The sequence below is a fragment of the Triturus cristatus genome, chromosome 10, assembly GCF_964204655.1.
Source record: "Triturus cristatus chromosome 10, aTriCri1.1, whole genome shotgun sequence".
NCBI lineage: Eukaryota > Metazoa > Chordata > Amphibia > Caudata > Salamandridae > Triturus > Triturus cristatus.
In genome coordinates this window covers 1240294870-1240308354 of record NC_140593.1, presented here as the reverse complement: position 1 = coordinate 1240308354, position 13485 = coordinate 1240294870, and the positions used below count along the sequence as shown (strand labels likewise).

At 57.6% G+C, this 13485-nt stretch overlaps 1 protein-coding gene across 1 annotated transcript in view; it reads left to right on the top strand.

Moving 5' to 3' along the window:
• PRICKLE3 (prickle planar cell polarity protein 3) overlaps window positions 1-13485 on the top strand; it is a 217252-nt gene that overhangs the window by 143491 nt on the left and 60276 nt on the right. The window contains exons 6-7 of the mRNA XM_085629883.1: window positions 3667-3870; window positions 8210-8396. Coding sequence (XP_085486009.1) covers window positions 3667-3870; window positions 8210-8396 — 391 coding nt within the window. The remainder of the gene's footprint in view (window positions 1-3666; window positions 3871-8209; window positions 8397-13485) is intronic.

The following is a 13485-nucleotide window of genomic DNA, read 5'->3' as shown; positions in this document are numbered from 1 at the left end:
CTTGCGCAACTCCGCATAGCTAGGTGGAGTTTTTTTGTCATTTTGCAGAAGTCGGCATAGCGGAACTCTGAACTCCGCCTGGGCTTAGCCCTCAGACTGTCTTCCAGACTCTGCTTTTCTCTTGAGTGATGCTCTTCATAGCGAAGTCAACTTGAGGCTGGAGCACCCACAACAGAGACGCAAGTACTTGGAGGCAGTCTGCACCTGGGCGTGGCAGCCACACCTGACAGTGATGAGTAAGACGTACAACAAGCTGACCATACTCAAGAGCCCCTATACACTTTGACAAGGGGAACTGCAGTCTCATCTTTAACTCCTACCGTCCACCAAATGGCAGGAAGAGGAATCCGAAGCCATTCTGCATCACACGATCTAACTGAACTTCTCCTCTTTCCCCATGTATCTGTCCGAGTTCCCTCCCTCTCCTCTCGGGAATGTCAGCAGTACACTTCCACTGTCTGAGAAAACAGGCTCGCCTCTGTCTGGCCCGCATTCCTGTGCCACTCTGGTGCCCTCGTTCATCATACAGTGTGTCGCTCACTCTTTACACGCATATATCCATAAATCATACAGCATGCCGCTCACTCTTCACACACATACATCCATGCATCATACAGCATGCCGCTCACTGTTCACACACATACATCCATGGATCATACAGTGTGTCGCTCACTATTTACACGCATACATCCATGGATCATACATCTGTGCATCATACAGCGTGTTGTTCATTCTTTACATGCACACATCCATGCATCATACAGTGTCGCTCATTCTCCATGCACATACATCCATGCATCATACTCTGTTGCTCACTCATCACACATACATCCGTGCACTCGGGATATCGGGCTAGGATTCTGGGTTCATCATTGGCAGTGAGAATTTCCCATCAGGCACCACTTCAGTGATGCAGGTAAAAAGGCCTGGTCATGCTAAGATCTCTACAAAACACGGCATCCTGCCCCCACCATAAGCATGAACCTGTGACGAGGACAGTATCCACTGTCAAGGACACACTTGGGGCATCCCTCGAAGTGCAGATTAGACGAGCCTGAGGCTGGGGCCAAACATGTGCTGGGCATGGAGAACCTCATGTGAGGGGCATTACCGCCCAACAGTCACTATCTCTAGACCAATATAACAAGGAGTATAAAATTAAAGGGGTAGAGGGCGCCATCGCAGGTGAGCCAACAAGGTGTAGACAGCCAAGCTGGTGGGGGCACCATCTGTAGGGCCCCGTGTGGGCAGGTGAGCCAACAGGGGCTGGAGGTGAGCCAGAGACTCATGGGCACCATCACTGGGTCCATCTGTGGGTAGATGAACCAGGGCTAGCCTGCACCATGACTGGTTAAGTCATGAGCTCAGGGCCCATCAAACTGCTTGTCGGGGCCTGTGCAGCTGCTATTCAGGGGCCCATGCAGCTGCTAGTTGGGGGTCTGTGCAGCTGCTAGTCAGGGGCCCATGCTAGTCGGGGGGCCTGTGCAACTGCTAGTCGGAGGCCTGGGCAGATGCTAGTCGGGGGCCCATGCAACTGCTAGTCGGGGGCCCATGCAACTGCTAGTTGGGGGGCCCGTGCAGCTGCTAGTCTGGGACCCATGCAGCTGCTAGTTGGGGCCCAGTGCAGCTGCTAGTCAGGGGCCCATGTTAGTTGGGAGCCCGTGCAGCTGCTAGAAGGAGGCCCTATGCAGCTGCTAGTCGGGGGCCTGTGCAGCTGCTGGTCGGGGGCCTGTGCAGCTACTAGTCGGGGGCCCGTGCAGCTGCTAGTCGGGGGCCCGTGCAGCTGCTAGTCGGGGGCCCGTGCAGCTGCTAGTCGGGGGCCCGTGCAGCTGCTAGTCGGGGGCCATGCAGCTGCTAGTCTGGGGCACGTGCAGCTGCTAGTCTGGGGCACGTGCAGCTGCTAGTCTGGGGCACGTGCAGCTGCTAGTCGGGGGCCCATGCAGCTGCTAGTCGGGGGCCATGCAGCTGCTAGTCTGGGGCACGTGCAGCTGCTAGTCGGGGACCCATGCTAGTCGGGGTCCTGTGCAGCTGCTAGTCGGGGTCCTGTGCAGCTGCTAGTTGGGGGCCCATGCAGCTGCTAGTCTGGGGCCCTTGCTAGTTGAGGGCCCGTGCAGCTGCTAGTTCGGGGCCCATGCTATTCAGGGGCCCATGCAGCTGCTAGTCGGGCCTGTGCAGCTGCTATTCAGGGGCCCATGCTAGTCGGGGGGCCTGTGCAACTGCTAGTCGGAGGCCTGGGCAGATGCTAGTCGGGGGCCCATGCAACTGCTAGCCGAGGGCCCATGCAACTGCTAGTTGGGGGGCCCGTGCAGCTGCTAGTCTGGGACCCATGCAGCTGCTAGTTGGGGCCCAGGGCAGCTGCTAGTCAGGGGCCCATGTTAGTTGGGTGCCCGTGCAGCTGCTAGAAGGAGGCCCTATGCAGCTGCTAGTCGGGGGCCCTATGCAGCTGCTGGTCGGGGGCCCTATGCAGCTGCTGGTCGGGGGCCCGTGCAGCTGCTAGTCGGGGGCCCGTGCAGCTGCTAGTCGGGGGCCCGTGCAGCTGCTAGTCGGGGGCCCGTGCAGCTGCTAGTCGGGGGCCCGTGCAGCTGCTAGTCGGGGGCCCGTGCAGCTGCTAGTCGGGGGCCCGTGCAGCTGCTAGTCGGGGGCCCGTGCAGCTGCTTGTCGGGGGCCCATGCAGCTGCTTGTCGGGGGCCCATGCAGCTGCTAGTCGGGGGCCATGCAGCTGCTAGTCTGGGGCACGTGCAGCTGCTAGTCGGGGACCCATGCTAGTCGGGGTCCTGTGCAGCTGCTAGTCGGGTCCTTTGCAGCTGCTAGTTGGGGGCCCATGCAGCTGCTAGTCTGGGGCCCTTGCTAGTTGAGGGCCCGTGCAGCTGCTAGTCCGGGTCCCATGCTAGTTGGGGGCCTGTGCAGCTGCTAGTCGGGGGCCTGTGCAGCTGCTAGTCGGGGGCCCATGCAGCTGCTAGTCGAGGGCCCGTACTAGTCGGGGGCCCGTGCAGCTGCTAGTCGGGGGCCCGTGCAGCTGCTAGTCGGGGGCCAGTGCAGCTGCTAGGCAGGGTCCCATGCAGCTGCTAGTACTGCCCCATGCAGCTGCTGACGCAGTGGTGCACTGCTGAATGTGGCTATGCACTCCTGGGGAAGGACACGCCCCACTGCAAGGAGGAGGCCTAGAGTGGGCATGTCATGTTATGTTAAAATATTTACAAAGCGCATGGCTGCTGCAGCAGCGGGACGTCCAAGCGCTCACTGGTCATTAGAATCAGTACCTGAAAGAGGCAGTGTGACTGCAGAAGAGGGGCACAGGGCTTTCGTACTTCACCAGTCAAGTTCAGGATGTGGCAAGCCAGACTCGGAAGGTGGCACCGTTGGCTCATGATGTGAAGCTCACTCCGGGGGTGGGGGATGGGCCTGGGGTGCAGTGACCAGGATATGGCAGTATCTCAGGATGTGATTGGGTGGCATCAGCATGTGATGGGGGCGCAGCAGGGACCCTGGTGGCCTCTGGCTCTGGAGATGCAGCCCTGTGTCTGGCCACAAGGCCTCAGTGATGGGCATTCTGAGCCCAGAGGTTTGGGCGCTAAGCTCTGACTGTAGGCCGGTGGGGAATGGAGGGGTGAGTAACTCTCAGGTTTTGGGATTGGTGCCCCTAGTGACTGACTCTTCTTTTCTCAGTGTGGGAAACAGATCCGAGGAGGCGACATTGCTGTGTTTGCCAGTCGGGCCGGGCACGGCGTGTGTTGGCACCCGCAGTGTTTCACCTGTGCCCGCTGCACCGAGCTGCTCACAGACCTCATCTACTTCTACCAAGGAGGGAAGATCTACTGTGGGCGACACCACGCGGAGCTGCTGAAACCACGGTGCCAGGCCTGCGATGAGGTGAGTGTGCACTACTGCTGGGGGCAAGGTGAATGTGAGTGTGCACTACTGCAGTGGACCAGTGTGAGCGTGCGCTACTGTGGGCGACACCACGCGGAGCTGCTGAAACCACGGTGCCAGGCCTGCGAATGAGGTGAGTGTGCACTACTGCTGGGGGTGAGGTGAATGTGAATGTGCACCACTGCAGGGGGTGAGGTGAGTGTGCACTACTGCAGGGTATAAGTGTGCACTACTACAAGGAGCGACACCATGCAGAGCTGCTGAAACCTCGGTGCCAGGCCTGCAATGAGGTGAATGTGCACTACTACAGGGGGTGAGGTCAGTGTTTGTGTGCACTACTGCAGGGGATGAGTTTGAGCATGCACTACTGTGGGCGAGACCACACACAGCTGCTGAAACCACAGTGCAGGCCTGCAATTAGGTGAGCGTGCACTACTGCCAGGGGCAAGGTGAGTGTGCACTACTGCAAGGGACAACACCACATGATTGCGAGTGTGTACCGTTGCAAGGGGCGACACCACTCAGAGCTGCTTAAACCACTGTGCCAGGCCTGTGATGAGGTGAGTGTGCCCTTCTGCTGGGAGCGAGGTGAGTGTGTGTGTGTGCTACTGCAGCGGCGAGGTGAGTATGAGTGTACTACTGCAGGGTATAAGTGTGCACTACTACAAGGGGCGACACCACGCGGAGCTGCTGAAACCACGGTGCCAGGCCTGTGATGAGGTGAGTGTGCACTACTGCCAGGGGTGAGGTGAGTGTGCACAACTGACCATGGGCGAGGTGAATGTGAGTGTGCACTACTGCGGGGGCAAGGTGAATGTGACTGTGTACCGCTGCAAGGGGCGACACCACAAATAGCTGCTGAAAATCATTGTGCCAGGCCTGCGATGAGGTGAGTGTGCCCTTCTGCCAGGAGCAAGGTGAGTGTGCACTACAGCAGGGGCGAGGTGAGTGTGGGTGTGCACTACTGCAGGGGGCGAGGTGAGTGTGAATGTGCACTATTGCAGGGGATAAGTGTCCACTACTAAAAGGGGCAACACTACGTAGAGCTGCTGAAACAACGTTGTCAGGCCTGCAATGAGGTGAGTGTGCACTACTACTGGGGGCAAGGTGAGGTGAGTGTGCACTACTGCCGGGGGTGAGGTGAGTGTGCACTACTACCGGGGGCGAGGTGAGTGTGCACTACTGCAAGGGACAGCGCCACATGGAGCTGATGAAACCACGGTGCCAGGCCTGCGATGGGGTGAGTGTGCACTACTGCGGGGGTCGAGGTGAATGTGAGTGTACACTACTGCGGGGGTCGAGGTGAGTGTGCAATATTGCAGGGAGTGAGTTGAGTGTCAGTGTGCACTACTGCAGCAGATGAGTGTGAACGTGCACTACTGTGGGGTCGAGTTGAATGTGAGTGTGTAGTACTGCAGGGGATAAGAGTGCACTACTGCAAGGGGTGACACCATGCTGAGCTTCTGAAACAACAGTGCCAGGCCTGTGATGAGGTGAGTGTGCACTACTGCCGGGGATGTGGTGAGTGTGCACTACTGTGGAGGGCGAGGTGGTGAGTGTGTACTACTGTAGTGAATGACGATGAGTGTGAACGTCTACTACTATGGGCAACATCAGGCTGTGCTGCTGAAACCATGTTGTCAGGCCTGATATGAGGTGAGTGTGCACCACTGCTGGGGGCAAGGTGAGTGAGTGTGTACCACTGCTGGGGGTGAGGTGAGTGTGCACTACTGCCGGGGGTGAGGTGTGTTTACACTTCTGCTGGGGTGAGGTGAGTGTGCACTACTGCCATGGGTTAGGTGAGTGTGAGTGTGCACTACTGCTGGGGGTGAGGTGAGTGAGAGTGTGCACTACTGCAGGGGATAAGTGTGCACTACTACAAGGGGCGACACCATGCTTAGCTGCTGAAACCGCTGTGTTAGGCCTGTGATGAAGTGAGTGTGCACTACAGCAGGGGGTGAGTGTGCACTACTGCAGGGAATAAGTGTACACTACTACAAGGGGTGACACCATGCAGAGCTGCAGAAACCACGGTTTCAGGCGTGCAATGAGGTGAGTGTGTACTACTGCCGGGGGAAGGTGAGTGAGTGTGCACTACTGCCAGGGTTGAGGTGAATGTGAACTTCTGCCGGGGGTGAGATGAGTGTGCACTACTGCCATTGGTGAGGTGAGTGTGCACTACTGCTGTGGGTGAGGTGAATGTGCACTACTGACCAGGGGCGAGGTGAATGTGAGTGTGCACTACTGTGGGGGTGAGGGTGAGTGTGCACTACTGTAGGGGGAGAGGTGAGTGTGCACTACTGCAGGGGATAAGTGTACACTACTACAAGGGGCACACCACGTGGAGCTGCTGAAACCTTTGTGCCAGGCCTGCGATGAGGTGAGTGTGCACTAGTGCCTGGGGTGAGCAATTGTGAATGTGCACTACTACAGGGGCAAGGGGAGTGTGCACTACTGCAGGGGATAAGTGTGCAGTACTACAAGGGTCGACACCACGTGGAGCTGCTGAAACCACGGTGTCAGGCCTGCAATGGGGTGAGTCTGCACTAATGCCAGGGGTGAGGGGTGGGGTGTGTGTGCACAACAGCAGGGGGTGAGGTGAGTGTGCACTACTGCGGGTGACACCACGCTGAGGTGCCAGGCCTGCGATGAGGTGAGTGTGCACTACTATAGGGTGTGAGGTGAGTGTCAGTGTGCACTACTGCAGCGGATGAGTTTGAGCATGCACTACTGTGGGCGACACCACACAGATCTGCTGAAACCACGGTGCAGGCCTGCAATTAGGTGAGTGTGCACTACTGCCAGGTGCGAGCTGAGTGTGCATTACTGCAAGGGACAATGCCACAGGGAGCTGCTGAAACCACAGTGCCTGGCCTGCGATGAGGTGTGTGTGCACTGCTAACCAGAGGCTAGGTGAATATGAGTGTGCACTACTGTGGGGGTGAGGTGAATGTGATTGTGTACCGCTGCAAGAGGCGACACCACTCAGAGCTGCTGAAACCACTGTGCCAGGCCTGCGATGAGGTGAGTGTGCCCTTCTGCCGGGAGCGAGGTGAGTGTGAGTGTGCACTACTGCAATGGCGAGGTGAGTGTGTACTACTGCAGGGGATAACTATGCACTACTACTTGGGGCGACACCACGTAGAGCTGCTGAAACCATGGTGTCAGGCCTGCAATGAGGTGAGTGTGCACTACTGCCAGGGGCAAGGTGAGTGAGTGTGCACTACTGCCGGGTGTGAGGTGAGTGTGCACTACTGCCGGGGGTGAGGTGAGTTTACACTACTGCTGGGGGTGAGGTGTGAACTACTGCCATGGGCGAGGTGATTGTGAGTGTGCACTACTGCCGAGGGCGATGTGAGTGTGCACTACTGCAAGGGACAACGCCACATGGAGCTGATGAAACCACGGTGCCAGGCCTGCGATGAGGCGAGTGTGCACTACTGTGGGGGGTGGTGAGTGTGCACTACTGCAGCGGGTGAGGTGAGTGTGCACTACTGCAGGGGGGTGAGGTGTGTGTGTGTGTGTACTACTGTAGTGGATGAGGGTGAGTGTGAACGTGCACTACTATGGGCGACATCTCACTGAGCTGCTAAAATCACGGTGCCAGGTCTGAGAAGAGTGTGCACTACTGCAGGGGGCGTGGTGAGTGTGCACTACTGCAGGGGGCGAGGTGAGTGTGCGGGGCGAGGTGAGTGTGCACTACTGCAGGGGGCGAGGTGAGTGCACTCCTGCAGGGGGTAAGGTGAGTGTGCACTCCTGCAGGGGGCGAGGTGAGTGCACTATTGCAAGGGCCGAGTTCAGTGTGCACTACTGCAGGGGGCGAGGTGAGTGTGCACTCCTGCAGGGGGCGAGGTGAGTGTGCAGTACTTCAGGGCTGGTGAGTGTGCACTCCTGCAGGGGGCGAGGTGAGTGTGCACTCCTGCAGGGGGCGAAGTGAGTGTGCACTACGTCAGGGCTGGTGAGTGTGCACTCCTGCAGGGGGTGAGGTGAGTGTGCACTTCTGCAGGGGGTGAGGTGAGGGTGCACTACTGCCGCGGGTGAGGTGAGTGTGCTCTACTGCAAGGGCAGAGTTCAGTGTGCATTACTGTCACGGGTGAGGTGAGTGTGCACTCCTGCAGGGGGCGAGGTGAGTTTGCAAAGCTTCAGGGCTGGTGAGTTGCATGTCAGGCTCGCGCTTACCCTGTCAGATGGAGGTCGGTGAAAGTTCTGGGGAGGTTTAACCTGGATCAGTGGGGGGCTCTATATGGTGGCGCTTCCTATGGTCTCTAGTATGTGCTCTCTCCAGATGGAGTGAAAGTGTGAGTGCAGTTTTCAACTCTCCTCCTCCTCTTCCTCACAGATCATCTTCGCAGACGAGTGCACAGAGGCGGAGGGGCGACACTGGCACATGAGTCACTTTTGCTGCTTCGACTGCGAGCAGCGCCTCGGCGGGCAGCGCTACATCATGAAGGAGAACCGGCCCTACTGCTGCCAGTGCTACGAGGCGCTATACGCGGAGTACTGCGACTCCTGCGGCGAGCACATAGGTGAGGCGGAAGGGGCGACAGGCCTGTTAGACTGAGGGAGCACCCCCCCACGCGGATAGACTGAGGGACCCCGCCCCCCACGGATAGACTGAGGGTCACCCCCCACCCCGTGGATAGACTGAGAGACCCCCCATAGACTGAGGGAACACCTTCCCATGTGTTGGAAAGGCGTTCGCCGGAGGGGGTTTTGATACACGTCTTGCCCACCCCTTTGACCCACCTCTCCCAAGTAGGCCGAACCAGGCGCGCACACCCTGAGCTTACACTACAAACAGAGTGACACTGTGAGAAGTTGGCCTGATATGTAGTGCTCACTATTCTAGTGATCACTGTGTATCATTCCAAACGACCCTTATTGATGATTGGTTGTAAGTCAACCTTTTAGACCAGCTATCCTAGTAGCGTGGATACGAGCAGTCTTAGGCTAAACTCTTGAGGGCGTGTTAAGCCAGCTGTTTACCATCACATATACCCCTTGAACACCAAGTGAAAGGACACCACACAAGTTGTTATGAAAATAAAAGGATATTTATTTATAACAAGACTACCCTGGCTCTTTATGAGTCAGGGAGCTAAGCACACTACAAAACTCTTAGGAAAATACTTCAGTTGCACACTTTACACAAATGCCCGAGGGGCACGAGAAACCATCTACACTAACAGTGAAATGCGAATGGTTAGAGTCTGGAGGTACTGATTCCGGAGTGATCCGATCAGTGGGACTAAACGAAAAAGGAACTGGACACTTGTAGAGCGAACCTGCGATGGAGCACCGAGATGCTCGAGTTACCTAGCCCGGAGGCTGCGGCTGCGTGAAGTTCGGCAAGATGTCGGGAGTCCTCGTGTAGTCTCAGGAGCCTGAAAGAAGAAGTTGCTGGCAGGCGACCAGTGACGATGTTCAGAGCGATCCAAGCCTGGATCGGTGATGAAGGAAACCTGAAAGCAGAGGGGACTCAGTTCTCAACCGCTAGCCAGCGATCGTGTGGGTACCAGGAGGGTACCGGCTGAAGTCACCTCGACCAGGTGGGTGGGTGACGTCGGACTCGGCTGTTCCTCGGACCAGGAGGCGCGGCGGCGACCAGGATGGAGGGCGAGCTGTCCCACGAAGGTGTCTGCTGTCGATGGTGCTGGGCCCAGGAGGGGGCAGCGGATCTTGGCAGTGGCAACCCAAGCGGGGGAGTCAAGATGGCATCGGGAGTGGACCAGGAGGGTCCGTGGTACTCCTCTGTTGAAGGGGAGCAAGAGCCAGTCTGGAGCAACCAGACTAGTGATGAAACAAAACGTGGTGCGTCGTGAAGAGGGCCACAAGCCGGTCGGCAAGTGGTCGGACAACGCGGTGAACAGCAAGGAGCGGAAGGGCCCCCACGCAGATCTCGTGGATGCTGGGGAGACAGACTTCGATGCTGGAGCTGCTCAGGGTTTAGGGCTTCTCAAACCCTAGGTGCACTCACTCGAGGGTCCCTCGGTGGGCGTGCTAGATAAGCGTCGTGCAGGTTCTGAAGATAGCCGGTCCCGCAGGTCTCGTCACACCTACGACTCTCAGCTGGGCTGATGAGGTAGGTAAAAGGTCAGAGATGGCAGGGAACTCGGGTCTCGTCGAGCTGGGCAGTCTTCATCCGTAGGAGACGTACAGCAAACCGCAAGCGCTTAGGTGGTGCCTGCTGGTGCAGGGTGGCTACTCCTTAGCCACAAGGGAGAGTCTTCAGAAATAGTCAAGAGTTCCTTTCGTGGAAAGTGGTTCGTGATTCGGAGTTATCCGATTATCTGATTATCCAATTTGGGAAGGGGACTCGCTCCTACCTTTATTCTAAGAAAAGGGGCTGGCCCGTGACTAGGTTCTACCTATGGGTGGAGCCAGGAGGGGGGTGGTTACACCCCTAACCTTTGTCCGGCTTCGCGCCAGCTCAGGGGCTGGTGTGCCCCCGAAACTGGTTTGAGCCGGGCTATGCACAGTGAGCACCGGGGTGCCACTTGCAATCACCTTCCTTTCAGCCCTGCCTACCTGGGATACACAAACCCTGTCTGGGACGGTGCTAACACCGCCCTCGACAGGAAACCCTTTGTCCAAGCTCCCCTTGCTGGAAGGTCCCCCAGCAGCAGGAGGTCAGACTTGTGTCTGGTGGCAGCATCCATTTTGTGATGCTGAGGCTTGAGTCAACTTTAACCGGGGTTCAAGGTTACTCCCATGTCGGGTCCCTCTAAAAGGGGGGAATGCTAACCCCGTCAACAGGACTGGCGAGGGGTTTGTATTCCCATTCGTACGACACCTTACTCGACATGTGTAGGTGATGTGAGGCCAAAGTTAGCAAATAACCGCCAGGATTATAATGCATTAAAAGTAGTTGGCCCGCGTCACCTTGGAACGGCTATTAGGACTTGGTTCCGCAAGCCGTCGACGGGCTCAGCTCGCGCCAGAGCACCGTCCCACATGATTCCCTGCACTCTGCCTTCAGGATTGATAAGGCCTGCTATAGGAGTGACTGATAGGAATCCATGTGTCCATTTTAGGGTTTAGGTGTAGGAATACTACACCTACAGCAACGGGTGATTACACCACGTGGCCCCAGCTGTCGTGCAGCCAGTTGTGTCAGATTTGGGCGGCCATTCCAAGGGTGGCATAATACATGCTTCAGCCCCGGGTAGGCCCTGGGTACACCGATGCCCTGGATACCTGTGGTATGCTGAGACAGGGACTGACAAGGCGGCCCAGTTCCAATTAGTGGATGCACCTAATGTACATGTGTGTTAATTTCGAGAGAGAACAGCTAGGCTGTGGGTCTGATTGGCAGGCCCACAGCCGGGGAAAGTCGTAAACCAATGAAGCAAAAGCAAAAAATCTGGGTGATCATAGGATTGCAGACCCTACTCTCCTACAGACACCACACGTATTCTTTGTAGGACGATAGGTTCTTTTATCGAAGGTTTCAAGGGATCTTTATGATCCAAGGTTTAAGTAGTACATCAGCGGCACAAGAGATTACCAATCGGTGGTAGGGGAATGGGGGTAGCGGGACAGTCTGTGAAGGTAGTGTCTCTGCAAAGTACCCTGCAGATAGCTCACAATCCTCGAGCTGGCGGGTGTTGTTTCTCCGGGCGATCTCTTGCCAATTCGTCCTCGAGGGGAGAGCCGCAAGTCACTCAGCAGGCACAGGTGGTTCGGAGTTCGGGAGCCGCGATCTCGTCAGCAGGGCTCAGATGGTTCAATGGCTGGGGGCCGCGAGTCACTCAGCAGGCCCAGGTGGTTCAGTATTCGGGAGCCGCGACAGCGTCAGCAGGCTTCGATGGTTCCAGGTCTTCTTTCCCATTCGTTCCTCCGGCACCCCTTATTATACTCCCCCGGCCCTTTGAAGTCCGGAGTCCTCGCAGAGAGGGGCCTTGGGTAACTGAGGGGGTTCGGCGGTGTTGGACAGGCCTCACAGACGGCTTGCTCCCTCCCCGCTCGACAGGGCCCGAACTCCGGCCCACCTGGCATATCCCCGCAACAAGCACCTGTACTCCGTCTCCCGACGGACCCTCTGCCCTCGGACCCCTACTCATCACGGGGTCCAGCCCCACCGGCTTTCCCGGCCGGGTCAAGCCGCCATCTTGGGCCCTGCACCACGCGGCCGCCTGGCCTCCCCTCGACCCTAACCCCGGGCCTGGCCGGCCCCGACATCCCGGCACCACCATCCACCCAGGAGGTGAGCGGACCACTTGGCAGGTCAATGGGAGAACGAAGTGTCAAGGGCTCTCCCCCGCCAGGTGCCGATCGCCTCCAGCTCCCCCAGGCGCTGGCTCCACCCCCTGCTGGGTGTCTGGACACCTTCATCCCGGACCCTCCGACCTCCAAGTGCGAGGGTCCGGACATCAAAGGGCACCAGCCCTATAACTGAGGCAGCTCCGGAGCAGGAAGGCAGTTGTATCCTGGAGTCGAGAGACACCGAGTGAACTCAACCCTGACGGTCTACTGGCGCTGCCGTAGCCCGCTCTTGTGACCCATCGTCCTGCCTGCTGGCGCTGCCGCGGCCTTCTGCAACCTTCATCTTCCTGGGACCTGCTAGGGCGCTGCCGCGGCCCGTTGTAACGACCATCCTCACCGGGACCTGCTGGCACTGCCGCGGCCTTCTGCAACAGTCATCTTCCTGGGACCTGCTGGCGCTGCCGCGGCCCGTTGTAACGACCATCCTCACCGGGACCTGCTGGCGCTGCCGCGGACCGTATATCTTCCGGGGACCTGCTGGCGCTGCCGCGGCCCGTTGTATCGACCATCCACACCGGGACCTGCTGGCGCTGCCGCGGCCCATACCACCTAACCACCAAGCTCGAGGATTGTGAGCTCATCATCGTCTCGTCCGAACTACCTGATTGGTAACTAGACTGTCCCGCTACCCCCTTCCCTACCTTGCGAGACTCTAATCGAGGGGACCTCTGAGTCCAGACCTCCTTGTACCATTTAACCGTACCTTAAATAAGTGCTTATAAAGAACACTGAACCTTATCCGTGTGTGATCTCTGTCTGTGGGGGGGAAGTTACTTGTCTGTACGATCGCTGGAGACGGCTCTCCCCGGAGACCTCTCCTCCTGACCCCGGCCGACCCTCCCGGTCCATCTACCTTTTCTAACATTGGTGGCCAGCGGCGCGATCCGAATCAACGCGTAATCGTACAGAGAGTAGCTCACCCCACGACAAAGCACGATGTCGACCAAAGATAGCAGCTCCACCGAGAAGTTCCAAATGGAGAAATTAGAAGAATACAACCACCGCGAACTGAGACAATTTTGCATAGAACTTGGCATTGCTACCACCGGCCTGAGTACCAAGGATGATCTAAAGCGCGCTCTTGAGTCATGGACAGAAACTGGGGTCGCAGGACCCTCCGACCGAAGCAGCGTCACACCAGACCAAAACAGCATCACACCAGAGGGGAACGCCACGGCTCCCGAGGAGCGGGGAACGGGCCTCTCACAGGAAGAGATACGAGAAAGAGACAGAGTCAGATTACACGAATTAGAGATGGCACGACTCAAGATGGATGGGGAACTTAAGTTAGCTGAACAGAAAATCAACCTCGAGCATATGCGGCTTCGAGAGGAACGAGAAGAAAAGCAG